Source organism: Enhydra lutris, unplaced genomic scaffold (assembly GCF_002288905.1).
Source record: "Enhydra lutris kenyoni isolate GAN:26980312 unplaced genomic scaffold, ASM228890v2 scaffoldscaffold13, whole genome shotgun sequence".
In the NCBI taxonomy this organism is placed as follows: Eukaryota; Metazoa; Chordata; class Mammalia; order Carnivora; family Mustelidae; genus Enhydra; species Enhydra lutris.
The window spans coordinates 20,884,911-20,897,998 of record NW_019154097.1 but is presented as its reverse complement, the minus strand read 5'-3'; the positions used below and the strand labels follow the sequence as shown (position 1 = coordinate 20,897,998).

The 13,088-nt window shown below is 57.3% G+C and overlaps 1 protein-coding gene across 3 annotated transcripts in view; it reads left to right on the top strand.

Annotated features, from left to right (window-relative positions):
* Window positions 1-12,504, top strand: part of LOC111146044 (whirlin) — an 89,616-nt gene extending 77,112 nt beyond the window's left edge. For all 3 annotated transcript variants that reach the window (XM_022501421.1, XM_022501419.1, XM_022501420.1), the window contains 5 exons: window positions 6,861-6,932; window positions 8,205-8,733; window positions 10,527-10,708; window positions 11,250-11,372; window positions 11,663-12,504. In XM_022501421.1, coding sequence (XP_022357129.1) covers window positions 6,861-6,932; window positions 8,205-8,733; window positions 10,527-10,708; window positions 11,250-11,372; window positions 11,663-11,845 — 1,089 coding nt within the window. In that variant the 3' untranslated portion in view covers window positions 11,846-12,504. The remainder of the gene's footprint in view (window positions 1-6,860; window positions 6,933-8,204; window positions 8,734-10,526; window positions 10,709-11,249; window positions 11,373-11,662) is intronic.
* The last annotated feature ends 584 nt before the right edge of the window (window positions 12,505-13,088 follow it).

Sequence of the window (13,088 nt, the reverse complement as noted above, 5' to 3'; positions counted from 1 at the left end):
ATTTTATTTATTTATTTGACAGACAGAGATCACAAGTAGGCAGAGAGGCAGGCAGAGAGAGAGGCGGAAGCAGGCTCCCTGCCGAGCAGAGAGCCCGATGCGGGGCTTGATCCCAGGTCCCTGGGATCATGACCTGAGCTGAAGGCAGAGGTTTTAACCCACTGAGCCACCCAGGCGCCCCTCTAGTCCCACTTATTGACAAGACTGTCTTTCCCACTGAATTTCAGTGGTGCCCTTGTTTTCCAATCAATTTCTACAAAAAATAATCTTCCTGGGATTTTGATTGGGATTGCAGTTAAGCATGTGTTCCATTTACTTACCCCCATAATCTCAGCAATATGAGACTTCCAATTCTATAACATGGTATATTACTTGATTGATATATATATCTTTAATTTCTCTTCTTGAATATATATATATATATATATATATTTTTTTTTTTTTTAATTTTATTTATTTATTTGACAGACAGAGATCACAAGTAGGCAGAGAGGCAGGCAGAGAGAGAGAGAGGAGGAAGCAGGCTCCCTGCTGAGCAGAGAGCCCGATGCGAGGCTCGATCCCAGGACCCTGAGACCATGACCTGAGCCGAAGGCAGAGGCTTTAACCCACTGAGCCACCCAGGCGCCCCTAGTCTGTATCTTTTAAAATGCTTCCCCCGTGTGTGGAGAGAGCTCAGTGGGCACAGGTAGATGGAGTGACTTGGCGAGGCTACTGCTACAGTCTGGGTAGCTACAAGCCTGTGGTCGTGCAGACTGGCTCTGCGGCCCCTGTCCCAGGAAGCCGCTCGGGGCCAAGATTAGGGCACAGCAAGTCTGGAGTTCATTTTTCTGCTTAAGAACAGCCCATTCCCAGCTAAGAGGCCTCCGCACGAGCGCCCTGCATCCTCAGAACCATAAATTCAGCAGAGGCGTCAGTGAGCCTCGGGGTGGCTGCAGCTCGGCCTAAGCAGCAGTCCTCCCCGCCAGCCCTGTGCGGCGTGTTTGCCTCCCTATGGGCACTCGGGAGGGTTGGAAGCTGTTTCCCGCAGTTTCCCTGCTCCTCTGGAGTCCGCAGTCTCCTGGTTATAAAACGGTGGGTTGGGGGGGTCAGACTAAGCATTGACCCAAGACAGCCGTCTTCACCTTCCCTGTGCCACCAACACCTCCGGCAGGCTGGCAAACCCTGGCACCCCTTCTCAAAAGAACAGTCTTAAGTATTAAAAAAATAAAAATAATACATCATTGGGTTACCAAAAAACCCAAATAATACAGCAGAATGCCATTTTCAAAATTCCAGAACAATTTGGAAACCATGTGCTTCCTGATGAGCACGCACCGTAGCGAGGTCCGACAGTGTGTCAGCGAGGCTGTGAGTGTGAAGCCGGCGTGAGCCCAAGTGGGGTTCGGTGGCACCTGCAGCTACCCGACAAGGCCTGGGACTTCAGTCGGCAACAATGCCTCGGGCGCCGCCCATTCTGCTGGGCTGTCGCCTCCGTTTATAAGGGAGGAAATGTGTCGTGTGGATTGGAGGGTCACGGAAAGCCAGAGGCAGTGTTTTCCCTCAGCTGGGTTCTTGGGGTCACCGCATCCCTCCTGGAGCCCTGCTCTCCAGTGCCCGTCACACTCTCTGTCCACTGAATGAAGCCCTTTTCCTGAGAGTATTGGGAGGGTGATGTGTGGAGGCAGACGGTAGCACATTCCATCTGCACCACAGGCCTCCTGAGGACCTCTGTGGTTTGGTGGGCAAACATGATGGCAGGATAGCGGACAGCGGGTAAAAGTGCCCAGAGCCAGCCCGGAACCGGGGCAGTTCCCGTGGTCTCAGCCACGCGAGTGAGTGTGGGTTCCAGCCCTCTGTTTGGGGACCCACAGCGCTCTGCCCTTCCCTGCCAGCTGCCAGACTTCCAGCCTCACCGCATGCTTGGAGAGCTCGGGAGCAGGGCCAGCTCTCCACCAGCATGGCCATTGGCCCAGGGGCTGGCTCCTTGATCCTTTTGGAACCCCAGTCCTGCCCACTTCACTCCAGGCAGCCCCACTGCCCCCCAGTCTAGGAATGCCAGGACTCTGGCTCTACCTAGCTGGTCCCCTTTCCCACCCTGACCTTCCTGGGGTGATGGCTCCTGTCCCCCAGCTCCAGCTCTTTCCTTTCTCCTGCTCTCCACCTCTCCCTCCCATCTTCCTTCTGTTCTCCTCTCTCATACCCACTTCCCTCTCAGATTTCCCTCCTCTGTCCCTCCCCCTGGCCTTGGGCAGAAATCTCCATGATGGCCTTTGGGAACTTTCCCATCTACAGAGTGGGGGGCCCCTAGCCTCGGGCCTCTGGTGCATTTAGGGGCAGAGTTGGGGGGAGCCTGATGTCCTGACATCAGAATAAAGAAGCCAGAAGAACAAAGAGCTGAATATAGCACCTTTATGTAAGAGCCTTCCGTTGTAATGAGGGGAGGAAGGAGGAACCAGGGAATTGGGCTGGAGGGAGGTGGAGGGAGGGAGGGGAGGGCCTCACTCTGCTGAGGCGACAGCTGGGCCAGCAATGGCCTAGGAGCATCACCACTTCAAATCTTGAGTCCACCTGGCAGGGGTCCGCACCGGGGACTGCCCGCCATCATTTCACTTTATTTTGGCCCCACAGTTCCCTCAGACCAGACTCCTGGGGTATCCGGGCCCTGACTGGGCCACCTCAGACAAAAGGAAGGTCTTTTCCCTAAGAGGAAGGGAATTTTCTGAACCGTCGCTGATTTGAGGACGAAGGAGATGGGGGGAGCAGCCGGTCCTGAGGGCGTCCTGGCTCTTGTGGCAAGCAGTCGGAATAACAGAGTCAGACCTTGAACACAGCTCTGCTTCCCACCTCATCCTTGCTGTGCGACCTTGGGCAGGTGGCCTTCCTTCTCTGAGCCTCAGTGACCTCAGCTGTAGAACGGAAGAACGGCCTCGTCTAGAGAGCTAATGGAGCCATTGAGTCTAAACCTGCAGCCGGACTCCGGCCTCAGTGGGTGCCGGAATGGGGGGTGGCCCAAGCCGTCAGCAGGGTGGGGTTGGGCACGATGAGGAGGGCAGGAGGCGCAGGCCGGCTCCTGCTTGAGCTCTGACCTTGATCCTCGTCTGGAAGCCTGTTCCTCGAGCGTTTGTGCTGACGCGTCCCCGGGGTTCTTAGCCTGCTGTCTGTAGCTATTTCAGACGCACAAGGAACATGGCTTGGGGACTCGGGGCTCCTGAGCCGTCTGGATTTGGCAGATGGAGTCTGGCAGGACCGGGCTCTGACCCGTCTGCCATTTGCTCCACTTCGGGCCTTCCTCCCAGGGCTGGATATTTATCCCCCCCCGCCCCCCACCCTCACCCTCCCGACTTTCCATCCCTGCCTTCCAACTTGCTTCCAGGATGCTATTGTAGCAAGGACGGACTGAGGCCAGAGGCCAGGGATGGCCGTACTGTTCCGTGCCAGCGAGGGGCACTGTGGGGGCCCTGTCCAATTCTGGGGTCAGGGTAGTGCTGTATGGGCTTTGGGACCACCCCCACCTGGGTTCGAAACCCGCTGTAGAACGTCCGTGTGGTCTTGGACAGGTCACATCCCTCTCTGAGCTTAAATGTAAAATCTGTGAGGATCCCAGGGGCTGCCTCTCACAGAGACTCAAAGGAGAGCGTGTCAAGTAAAACGCCCCGCAGAGGGCCTGGTGTGTCGCCCTCCCCAGTTTGTGGTTCGTCCTCTGCTCTCTCTGAGAGAAAGCCCCACCCGCTCTGCCGTCTGTGCAAGAGAACTGCTTGTGTTGTCAGGGGTCTGGATCCTTCCTCTCTCCCTCCCGGGCGCCCAGTTACCACTGCCGGCCACATCAGTGGTCCTGAGCGGAAGTGTGTGGCACCTGCTGTGCGCATGGCCCTGTGAGGGGTGTTGGGGACACAGCAACCTGCATACATACCATTTATTCCCCATGAGTCAAGGCTGCCAGATAAATGCTTGTTGACTGAATGAGTGCCCAAAGCTCCGAATGTACCAGAACAGGACAGAATCCCAGGTCTTTGGTGCCACCGTGGACTGTCACCCGAGTCCCCCGGGTGCCTGCAGCTTGAATCCAGGGACAGGTGGCAATGGCTACACTGAGTGTGGCCGAGGCCCCTCCTGCCTGAGCACCTGGCAGGTGTTACTGCCTCAGCCCCGGGAGAGAGGGACTGCCGTGACCCCATTCTGCAGGTGGGGAAGTCAGCACCGAGCAGATCCGTGGTTTGCCTTCTGTCCCTTGGCTGTGAGTGGCAGAGCTCGGTGTGATCTCAGCGAAGCCAGGAGTGGTGCCACTTAGTGGGCGGGAGGGCATCACGCCCCCTCCCAAGGATCCCCTACGGTGTTTGCTTGACGCCGTCCGCAGCATCTTCCCGGGAGCCAGTGTGCGGGCGACGGGGCCAGAGACAGTCGGAATGCTGAGGTTTGCATGGAAGCTTCAGCTTTGGTGGTAAAATGAGGCAGGCATCCCAGCCTGGGATCCAGAGGCCTGGGTATGAAAGGCTCCGAGCCGGGAGGGCCGAATGCCTCCCTGGAGGGCTCCCATGACAGGTCTTTGTGATTACGTGCCTCTTGCCTGCCCAGAAAGTTCAAGGCTCCAGGAGTGTCATCCGGGATGGGGATCAGTGTGGAGTGACCTGGCAGCCTGTGCCCCAGGGAGTATGGCGTCAGGGGACCCCTCCGTCCCGACCCACTGCCTCCACCCTAATCTAGGCCACCATGACCACTCTCCACAATGATCTAGTAGTTGGCCTGCCTCATTCTCTGCCTGCTGGGGCCTCCTCCATGCCAGCCTGAGTGATTGATGAATTCATTCACCCATCGATCCATTCGCGGATTCATTTGCTTTGTAAATATTTATCAAGCAGCCCAGTCCTAAACACTGAGGATAGATAGAGTGGGACTAGGTGGTCCTAAGGCCTGCCTTTGAGCAGTTTTGGGGTTTTTTTTTTTAATTTATTTGACAGACAGAGATCACAAGTAGGCAGAGTGGCAGGCAGAGAGGGGGGCTGAGGCAGGCTCTCTGCTGTGCAGAGAGCCCGATGCAGGGCTTGACCCTAGGACCCTGGGATCATGACCTGAGCTGAAGGCAGAGGCTTTAACCCACTGAGTCACCCAGGCACCCCCTTTGAGCAGTTTTTATCTTAATGGGAGAGACAAACAAGAAGCAAATCAATACTATAGCATCAGGCAGTGGTATGTCTTATGCAGAAAAATGAAGCATGGCCAGGGGTTAGACGGGGGGTGGGAAGGGGTGCTGTTTTAGACTGGGCTGGTCCAGGAAGGCCTTATTGAGGTCAGAGCTAAACGAAGTGAGGATGTGAGTCTGTGGAGGGCAGGGAGAGCAGTGAGTGCCAAGGCCCTGGGGTAGGAAGCACCCCATCCTGCTGGAGGAGTAGCAAGTAAGGGCCCAGTCATGAGGCACAATGAGTGCAGACTTTGGAATTTTCTTCAGGGAAAATGGAAAGACCCAGGAGGGTGAGGAGCTGGGGAGAGAGATTATCTGATTTATGTTTCAGGGATTACATCCTGGCTGCTGGGCAAAGGAAGTAGAGAAGAACAATAAAGCGGGGGCGGGGGGCATGGGTAGGGGTTGTAATTTTAGGTGGGGTCGTCAGGATGGACTTCTCTGAAGAGGTAGTATTTGAGAAGGTCTCGAAGGAGGGAAGAACGGAGCATACCTTGTGGATAGCTGAGTGGGAACATGTTCCAGGCAGAGGGGACAGCCGGTGTGAAGGCCCTGACACGCCTGCATTGTTCCAGTGTGGCTGGAGAGGAAGTGAGTAAAGGGAATCTTCACAGAAAACTAACTTGACCACGTCACCATGGCAACCCGCTGCCGTCAGCCTCCATGCTTGAGTCGTGTGGAACCGCTCGAAGATTCTCATACCTCCTTCCTCCTTTATGCATGCCCTGCCCTCTGAAACACCATCGTTCCCTCCTTTGCCCCCTTTACCCACAAGACTCAACTTTAAGCCATGCTCCCTACTCCAGGAAGCCTTCCTTGATAACCCCTCCCCAGCTGCTGATATGCCTGTAACTCCTCACTCTGTGCGCGGTCTCCTCCTTGCTTACTTGTGTCGAACCCACTTCCTCTAAGCTTCTGACAGCAGGGGTGGTGTCGCACCGCCTCTGTGGCCCCCGACCCTCATCAGTCCGGCCTGAGACTGCTCACTATTGATGGCCGCCTTTGCGACGTGAGCCCGGGGGTGGTGGCGGATGCTCGTGGCCATCCTGGGCTCCGCGGGGTGGAGAGATGGCTCCACTGAGCCCTCAAGAGAGCTCCTTTAGAGAGGGGCGCTGCTCAGCCTCCCAGGGATGGCCTGCAGGTGACCTAACAGCAGCTCAGTGTCACCGGAGGGAGCATGAGGCTTCTTCCGGGTGAGTTGGAGAAGGAGGCAAGAAATGGGCATTTTTGCAAAATAACGTGTGTTTAACCCTTGACCCCCTGCCTCACAATTGAAACCATTAAAATTTAAAAAGAGAGAGATTCCACCTCTCACTGGCATCCTGACATTGTCACACCTTCCTGGGCTTCTGTTTGCGAGCACCTGTGGGTTTGGGAAGGCGCTGAGGGTATGGAGCATGGTACCTGGGGCCCAGGTTCATGAGTTCCCAGGCCAGGTCAGAGTACCCCCCACCCCCCACCAACAAAGATGGTTCACGGGAGGCCTGGAAAGCTTCAAAGAAAAATTGATTTCAAAACGACCGGCATGAAAACCAACATTAATTATGATGTGTCAATTTCCCAAGAGCAGGGCATGTCAGGACAGGGAGAAACCACAAGAAGGTGTCACGGGGCCCATTATGGATTAGGGTATCTCAGAAGGCAAACTGCTTTCTCCCTCTGAGTTTGCATTTGCTCACACTGCTTTCTTCTGTGTTTCCAGAACACTCTGGACCTGGAGGAAACTGGTGAGACTGTCCAGGGCACTACAAACACCCTCCCCGATGTTTCCCTGGTAAGACCCCGTCTGGCCCTTTCCTTGAGTTTTGCCTTCCCTGGTCTGCCTGTGGCCCTGGGGTGCTGGCTCCTCAGTGAGAGCCACAGGAAGGGGACAGAGGCCCTCTGACCCGGCGCCAGGCCTGCACACAGGACATCGATCAGCCCTCTCTGGCAGGAGCCACGACGGCTCTCAGCCCCTCCTGGGGATTTCAGGTGGGGAATCAGGCTGTTCCTTCGCCAAATCACTATTACTTTTGATATGTTATCTGAACCATATCATAAATACTGACACATGGAGTGTGTGGCCTCCCTGAAGAGGCCATACGACCACACTGGAAATGAAAGTTAAATGTGACCTTGGACCCCTGTGTGCACATCGGCAGCTCGGGCAATATCACTGCGGTTCCAACCCAGATAATTTCTGAACGGCCTGGACTCTGGAGCTAGCTGCCTGTGTTCAAATCCAACCTCTGCCACTGTGTGACTTCGGGCGAGTTTCTTAACCTCTCTATGCCTTGGTTTTCCCCTCTGTAACATGGGAATAATAATAGTGTACCCACCCCAAGTTTGTGGCAAGGGGTGAATGGGTCCACGTAAGTAAAGCATCTGGGACCGTGTCCGCCCTGCCGTCAGGGCGTTCAAGTGCTGGGTGTTAGCCTAGGCAGGGGGGAATGGCAATGATGCTATCCGGGGCTCCTGCTCTCTGTGCACCTGCTGGGCGCAGGCACCCGCCGACACATGACGCATGGGGCTGCTCACACCCCCGCACCCCTGCCAGGCAGGTGCAGATTTGCCCACTGCCCAGAGAGGCGCTCCGAGAGGCCAGCTGTGCCGTGCCTAGGACCACACAGTCCCCGAGCCCATGTAACTGTCCCCTTCTGTCCGTTCCCTCTCCCTCCAGTCCTGCACATCTCCTGCCTCTAGTAGCCACGATAATCTTCTAGAAAGAAAAGCCAAAGAAATGCTTTTTCTGTTCCCTCCATTCTCCACATCCACCTCTAATTAAGTCTTGTTCCCTGTGACAAGGCCTGTGGCTGATGCCAAGAACCTGAGTTCCCACAGGTAACAATGCCGTCCCCAGAGATACCCGCCAGGATGCCGACGCTTATCAGCTGCTGTGTGGGGGGAGCAGCTTTCCACTGGGGTGTTGTTGCATTATTCAGAGCAGCGTGGCCGGGAGTTGATGGAGCGGGACAGAATTCCAGCCGCAGCCTGGGCCGCTCGGGGCTCCCCTCGACCAGCCGCCATGGGGTCTGACTCCTTCTACTCCTGTTGGGTCTTTTGGCAGGACGATGTCAAAGCCCCATCCGAGGGCTACAAGCAGCCACCTCCCCCACCCCCTCTGGCCCAAGGCCACAACCGCCCGCACGCCCAGCCGAGGAAGCCAGGGAAGGAGGACCTCCAGCCACCGTCCTCCGCGTCTTCCCACTCGGGCATCGTCTTCTCGGCTCCCAGAAACCGCAGCCCACCAGCGGGTACCGCGCTGGCCCCGGGGGCCTCCTCAGCACAAGACTCGCCCTCCTCCCCCATCTATGCCTCTGTCTCCCCCGCCAACCCCGGCTCCAAGAGGCCCCTGGACGCCCACCTGGCCCTGGTCAACCAGCACCCCATCGGCCCCTTCCCGCGCGTCCAGTCACCCCCACACCTGAAAAGCTCCCCCGCAGAGGCCACGCTGGTGGGGGGCTGCCTCCCGCCACCCACCCCCTCCGGCCGGCCAGACCCAGTGGGCACAAACCAGCACTTTGTCATGGTGGAGGTGCACCGGCCCGACAGCGAGCCAGACGTGAACGAAGTGAGGGCGCTGCCCCAGACCCGCAGTGAGTACTGGCCGCCACCGCGGGGGATGGGCTCGGAGTGCCCACGGCTGGTTTGGGGGGCATCCAGGCATAGTTAGAGTGGAAGCCTGTGCAGGGTCCGAGTGCCCCGGGAACAGGGTGCTGAGTCCATGTGGACACAAGTGTGAGCCCTAGCGCTGCCATGTGAGAATTGCGTGACCACGGACAAGCCACAGGATGGAGGTTCGGTGACAGCCCCACTGGGTCACTGGGAGGATTGGGCTCCTGCCCCAGAGCCCCCGGTCCTGGCCACCCCACAGTCTCCATCTCCCCACTGAGACTGCACTCCTTGAGGACAGGGGTGGCCTCTGTGATCTCTATCCCCTGGGCCTGGGACAAGGTGCATGCTGGGGGAAAGACAGGTATGGAAAGTACTGTCCCTGGACCCCTGGAGGTCTCCAGATCTGGGGGTGGGGGAAGGGGTGCGGGGGGAGGCCTGCAGGGTCAGAGTGCAGGCTCGAACTTGCAGAGGCTGCAGCCCCAGAGCTTCCAGAAGGTGTCCAGCTGACGGGGTGGACAGCAGTATAAAGCCAGGTTTTCACTCGCAGGAAGCCTGAAGCCTTGGCGGGCTCTAGATCGGGCTCTAGATCTCCCTTCCCTTAGCAAGTTGTGTGCCTCTTGCTGGATTCTGCTGCCATCTTGTGGTTAAAGTCATGTATAGGTCCCGCTGAGGTCAGGGAAGGTGGCAGGTTGGGGGCTCTGAACTGAGTGCCTGCTGTATACCAAACAGTGGGCAGACTGGGATGCAGACTGCAGGGTCCCCACGCTCAGGAGCTCAGGGAGGGAAGGCAGCTAAGGGGACAACAGGCCGGATGCGGTGAGAGAAACCCGAGGTGTCACCTGGCCCTGAGCCCAGCACACAAGAATAAAAGGTGTCCGTTGTGTGGGGTTTCCTGTGTACCAGATACGGTTCTAGGGGCCCTGCCTCTATTAGCACCTCATCTAACCCTCCCAGCAGCCCCGTAAAGCTGCTACTGTTGTCCCCATTTTACAGACGGGAAAACGGAGTCACAGAACGTTAACTCTGGAGCAGTTAACTGTGGGCTTCACTCTACACATTGCAAATAATAAAATCTTTATGATAATGCTGCTAGATGGGCATCAGTGCTCCTATGTTAGAACAAAGCCAGGGAGGCTCAGGGAAGCTATGTAACTCGCTGGGGTTGCTCAAGCTGGGCAGAAAGGATTCAGACTTGACCTGCTGGTCTCTAGAGTGTCCCAGATTCAGGGGCCCAGCCCTCACATAGCAAAGCAGCTCGGGTTTGACTGGTGGATGAGGGTATGTGCTCACCGCTCAGCTCAGACCAGTTGGGGTTGTGGAGGGTACAGATAAGGGATGGCAAACCTTCCCTTGTTTTATTGAGAAGCTAGAAATTTAATTTTTCTGTGAAATACCTTAATTGGAATGTGTTAGTTCATCATTAAAATTGGAGAGCATTATGCAAGTTAAAAAATAATAATAACCTATATCTGTGGGCTGGGTTTGCCTCTTGACCTCTGTTTTCATCATTACGCCATGGACAGAGAACTGGGTAGTCAGAGCAGAAGACCTGTTGGCCTTGGGGCCAGGCCCCGGGTGGAAGGGCAGATCCCAGCGGTGGAAAGGTGGCACGGTGTCTCGCCTCCCTCCGGCCCTGTGATCCCTTCATTGCTCCCTAGTCCGCGCCTGGGGAATCCCCACAGCCTTCCAGCTTGTAGCTCCACCACTTCCTCCAGGAAGCCCACCCAGACCCCAGAGGTATAAACCCCCACTCTCCTCCCGTTCCCCCTCCCAGCAACCTCCACACTCTCCCAGCTCTCGGACAGTGGGCAGACCCTGAGCGAGGACAGTGGTGTGGATGCCGGTGAGGCAGAAGCCAGCGCCCCAGGCCGAGGCAGACAGATGGCATCTACCAAGAGCAGGAGTAGCAAGGAGCCACCTCGGAACGAGAGGACCACAGAGGGGGCCACCAAACCGGTGAGCGAGGAGGAGGGGATACAGAGGACTGAGGGGAGGGCAGGGCCCAGGTGGGGAACAGGAGGTCCCCCAGCAGGGTTCAGCTTGACAAGTACCCACTACAGGGAGAAAGTGAGCCCCCGGCACTGGAGGATGAGGGTCCCGGGAGCGAGTACTGTATCAGGAGTCTGGAGGCCCAGTTTAGGTCTCACCTTTGCCAGACACTGACAAGCCAAGCACGAAAAGCTAGTCCTCAGGGTCTTCCAGCGCAGAACTGAGTTGGCATGCTGGCTGAGGCAGTCAGGCCTGGGTCCGAGTCCCAGGACCCCCACCATCGGCAGCCTCGGGCCGACCCCTTAACCTGAGCCTCATCAATTAGAGCGCTGTGAGCACCAGTTCTTAGTTTAGTGCTACCCACTGGCAGCTCCCAGCCCGGGGCTGTCGTCTGAGCCCTTCTGACTCAGTGGCATGTCACTGCCAGAGCACACACCCCCCCAACACCCGAGCCAGGTCTGTCCATGGAGGAGGCCTCAGACACTTGTCTCCTTGCTCACGCTCACAGCCTGGACTCCTGGAGCCCACGTCCACCCTGGTCCGCGTGAAGAAAAGTGCGGCCACCCTGGGCATTGCCATCGAGGGTGGCGCCAACACCCGCCAGCCTCTGCCCCGGATTGTCACGATTCAGGTACATCTCCGTGGGCCCCACGTGACTATCTCTGCCTACCCCCGAGGGCCCCTCTCTCGGCATCCCCAGGGTTCTGTCCCACACACACCCCCCACCCCGAGGATGACCAGCCACCAGAGGTGGACCCAGGCCCTTTGCCCTCCCTGAGCCTGTTTCCCTTGTCAGGGCAGTGGACCCCCAGATTGTAGCCTGCTTGGCGGGGTTGGGCCTGACCCGGTGGGTGTCTAAGGAGGGGCCAGCCTCGCCCTCAGCCGCCTCCAGTGCCCCTACCCTGTGTCTCGCCCCTGCAGCGAGGCGGTTCGGCCCACAACTCTGGGCAGCTCAAGGTGGGCCACGTGATTCTGGAAGTGAACGGGCTGACCCTTCGGGGCAAGGAGCACCGGGAGGCGGCGCGCATCATTGCAGAGGCCTTCAAGACCAAGGAGCGAGACTACATCGACTTTCTGGTCACCGAGTTCAATGTGATGCTCTAGAGGCTGGGGCCCGGAGGCCTCCCGCTGCTCCCCAGTCCCTGGTCCCTCCTCCCTCCTGGCACTAGTCAGGTCCCTGAGGGCCGGGGCTGCATAGCCAGGGGGGCAGGAAGACATCCCCCCACTCTTTCCCGGCCTGCTGGCCCAGAACCAGGAGAAGAGAGCCGGATGAGGCAAACAGAAGGTCAGATCGGGATCTGGTGCCATGCTTGGCGTACACAGTAGGCGCTCAGTACAAGTGGTGGGAAGGAGAGAAGTCCACCTGAGGCCTGCCAGGGCCTGTCCCCCTGGGTTGGATGAGGCCACTGGGCCCCGTTCCCTGGCCAGCTAGGACCTGGCTCGTCCTCTGGTGTCTGAGTCTTTATCCGGAGTAAGACTACCTGAGAATTCATGGACACGCCCCCGCCGGGGGCATCTCGCAGGACCTTTAGTGCCACAAATAAGCGTCAAGCCCCTCCCCCCATTCACACCCCCTTTCTTCCTGGCTCCTTATTCCCCCCATAATATTTATTATTTATTTCCCTCTTGTCACCCCTGGGGACCCCAAGACCCCAGCTTCCCACCCTGCCTATCCCAGAGGCCTTGCAGGGGACCTGCGACGTCCGTGTATTTATATACAGAGCTTATGACTTTAATTTTTCAATAAAGAAACCTGAACAAGGTGAGTGTCCAGCGTGCTGTGTGGCCTGCCTTTGTGGCTGGGGTTTTGATAGCTTGACCTAAAGTGGGGGGGCGGGTAGAATAGAGTAACACACACCACCAGCCTCTCCCCCTGCCCCCCACCCCCATGTGCAACACACAGCAGGTACACGGGGCACGTGAGCCACACCCACATCTTGGAGCACCTTACTTGAAGGTTGTTCACAGAAAATATTCTTAAAACAGACAGGTATGGTATGGGACTGAATAGCGATGTTTTCAGATACAGGGAGGCGGCCTGCCTTTGGGGGGATTAGGAGGGGGAAAAGGAGGAAACCAAGCAGGGTGGGGATTTCAGGCAAAGTCCTGGGAGGTGGCTGCAGCCTGATCCCACAGGGGCCTCTGGAGTCTAAGTGGTCCAGAGCCATCCCCACTCAGGGCAAGGGGACAGGGCTTTCATGCTGTCAGTCTTTGGCTAAGGCCTGGGGATAGGAAGGGGGAGAGAGATAGTAAATTCCCAATCACACTCCCATTCTTCACCTGTGCAGGCCAAGCTGTTCCAGGAGCCAACCGCAGGGGTGTTAGAGGCAAAAAAAATGGTCTGCTA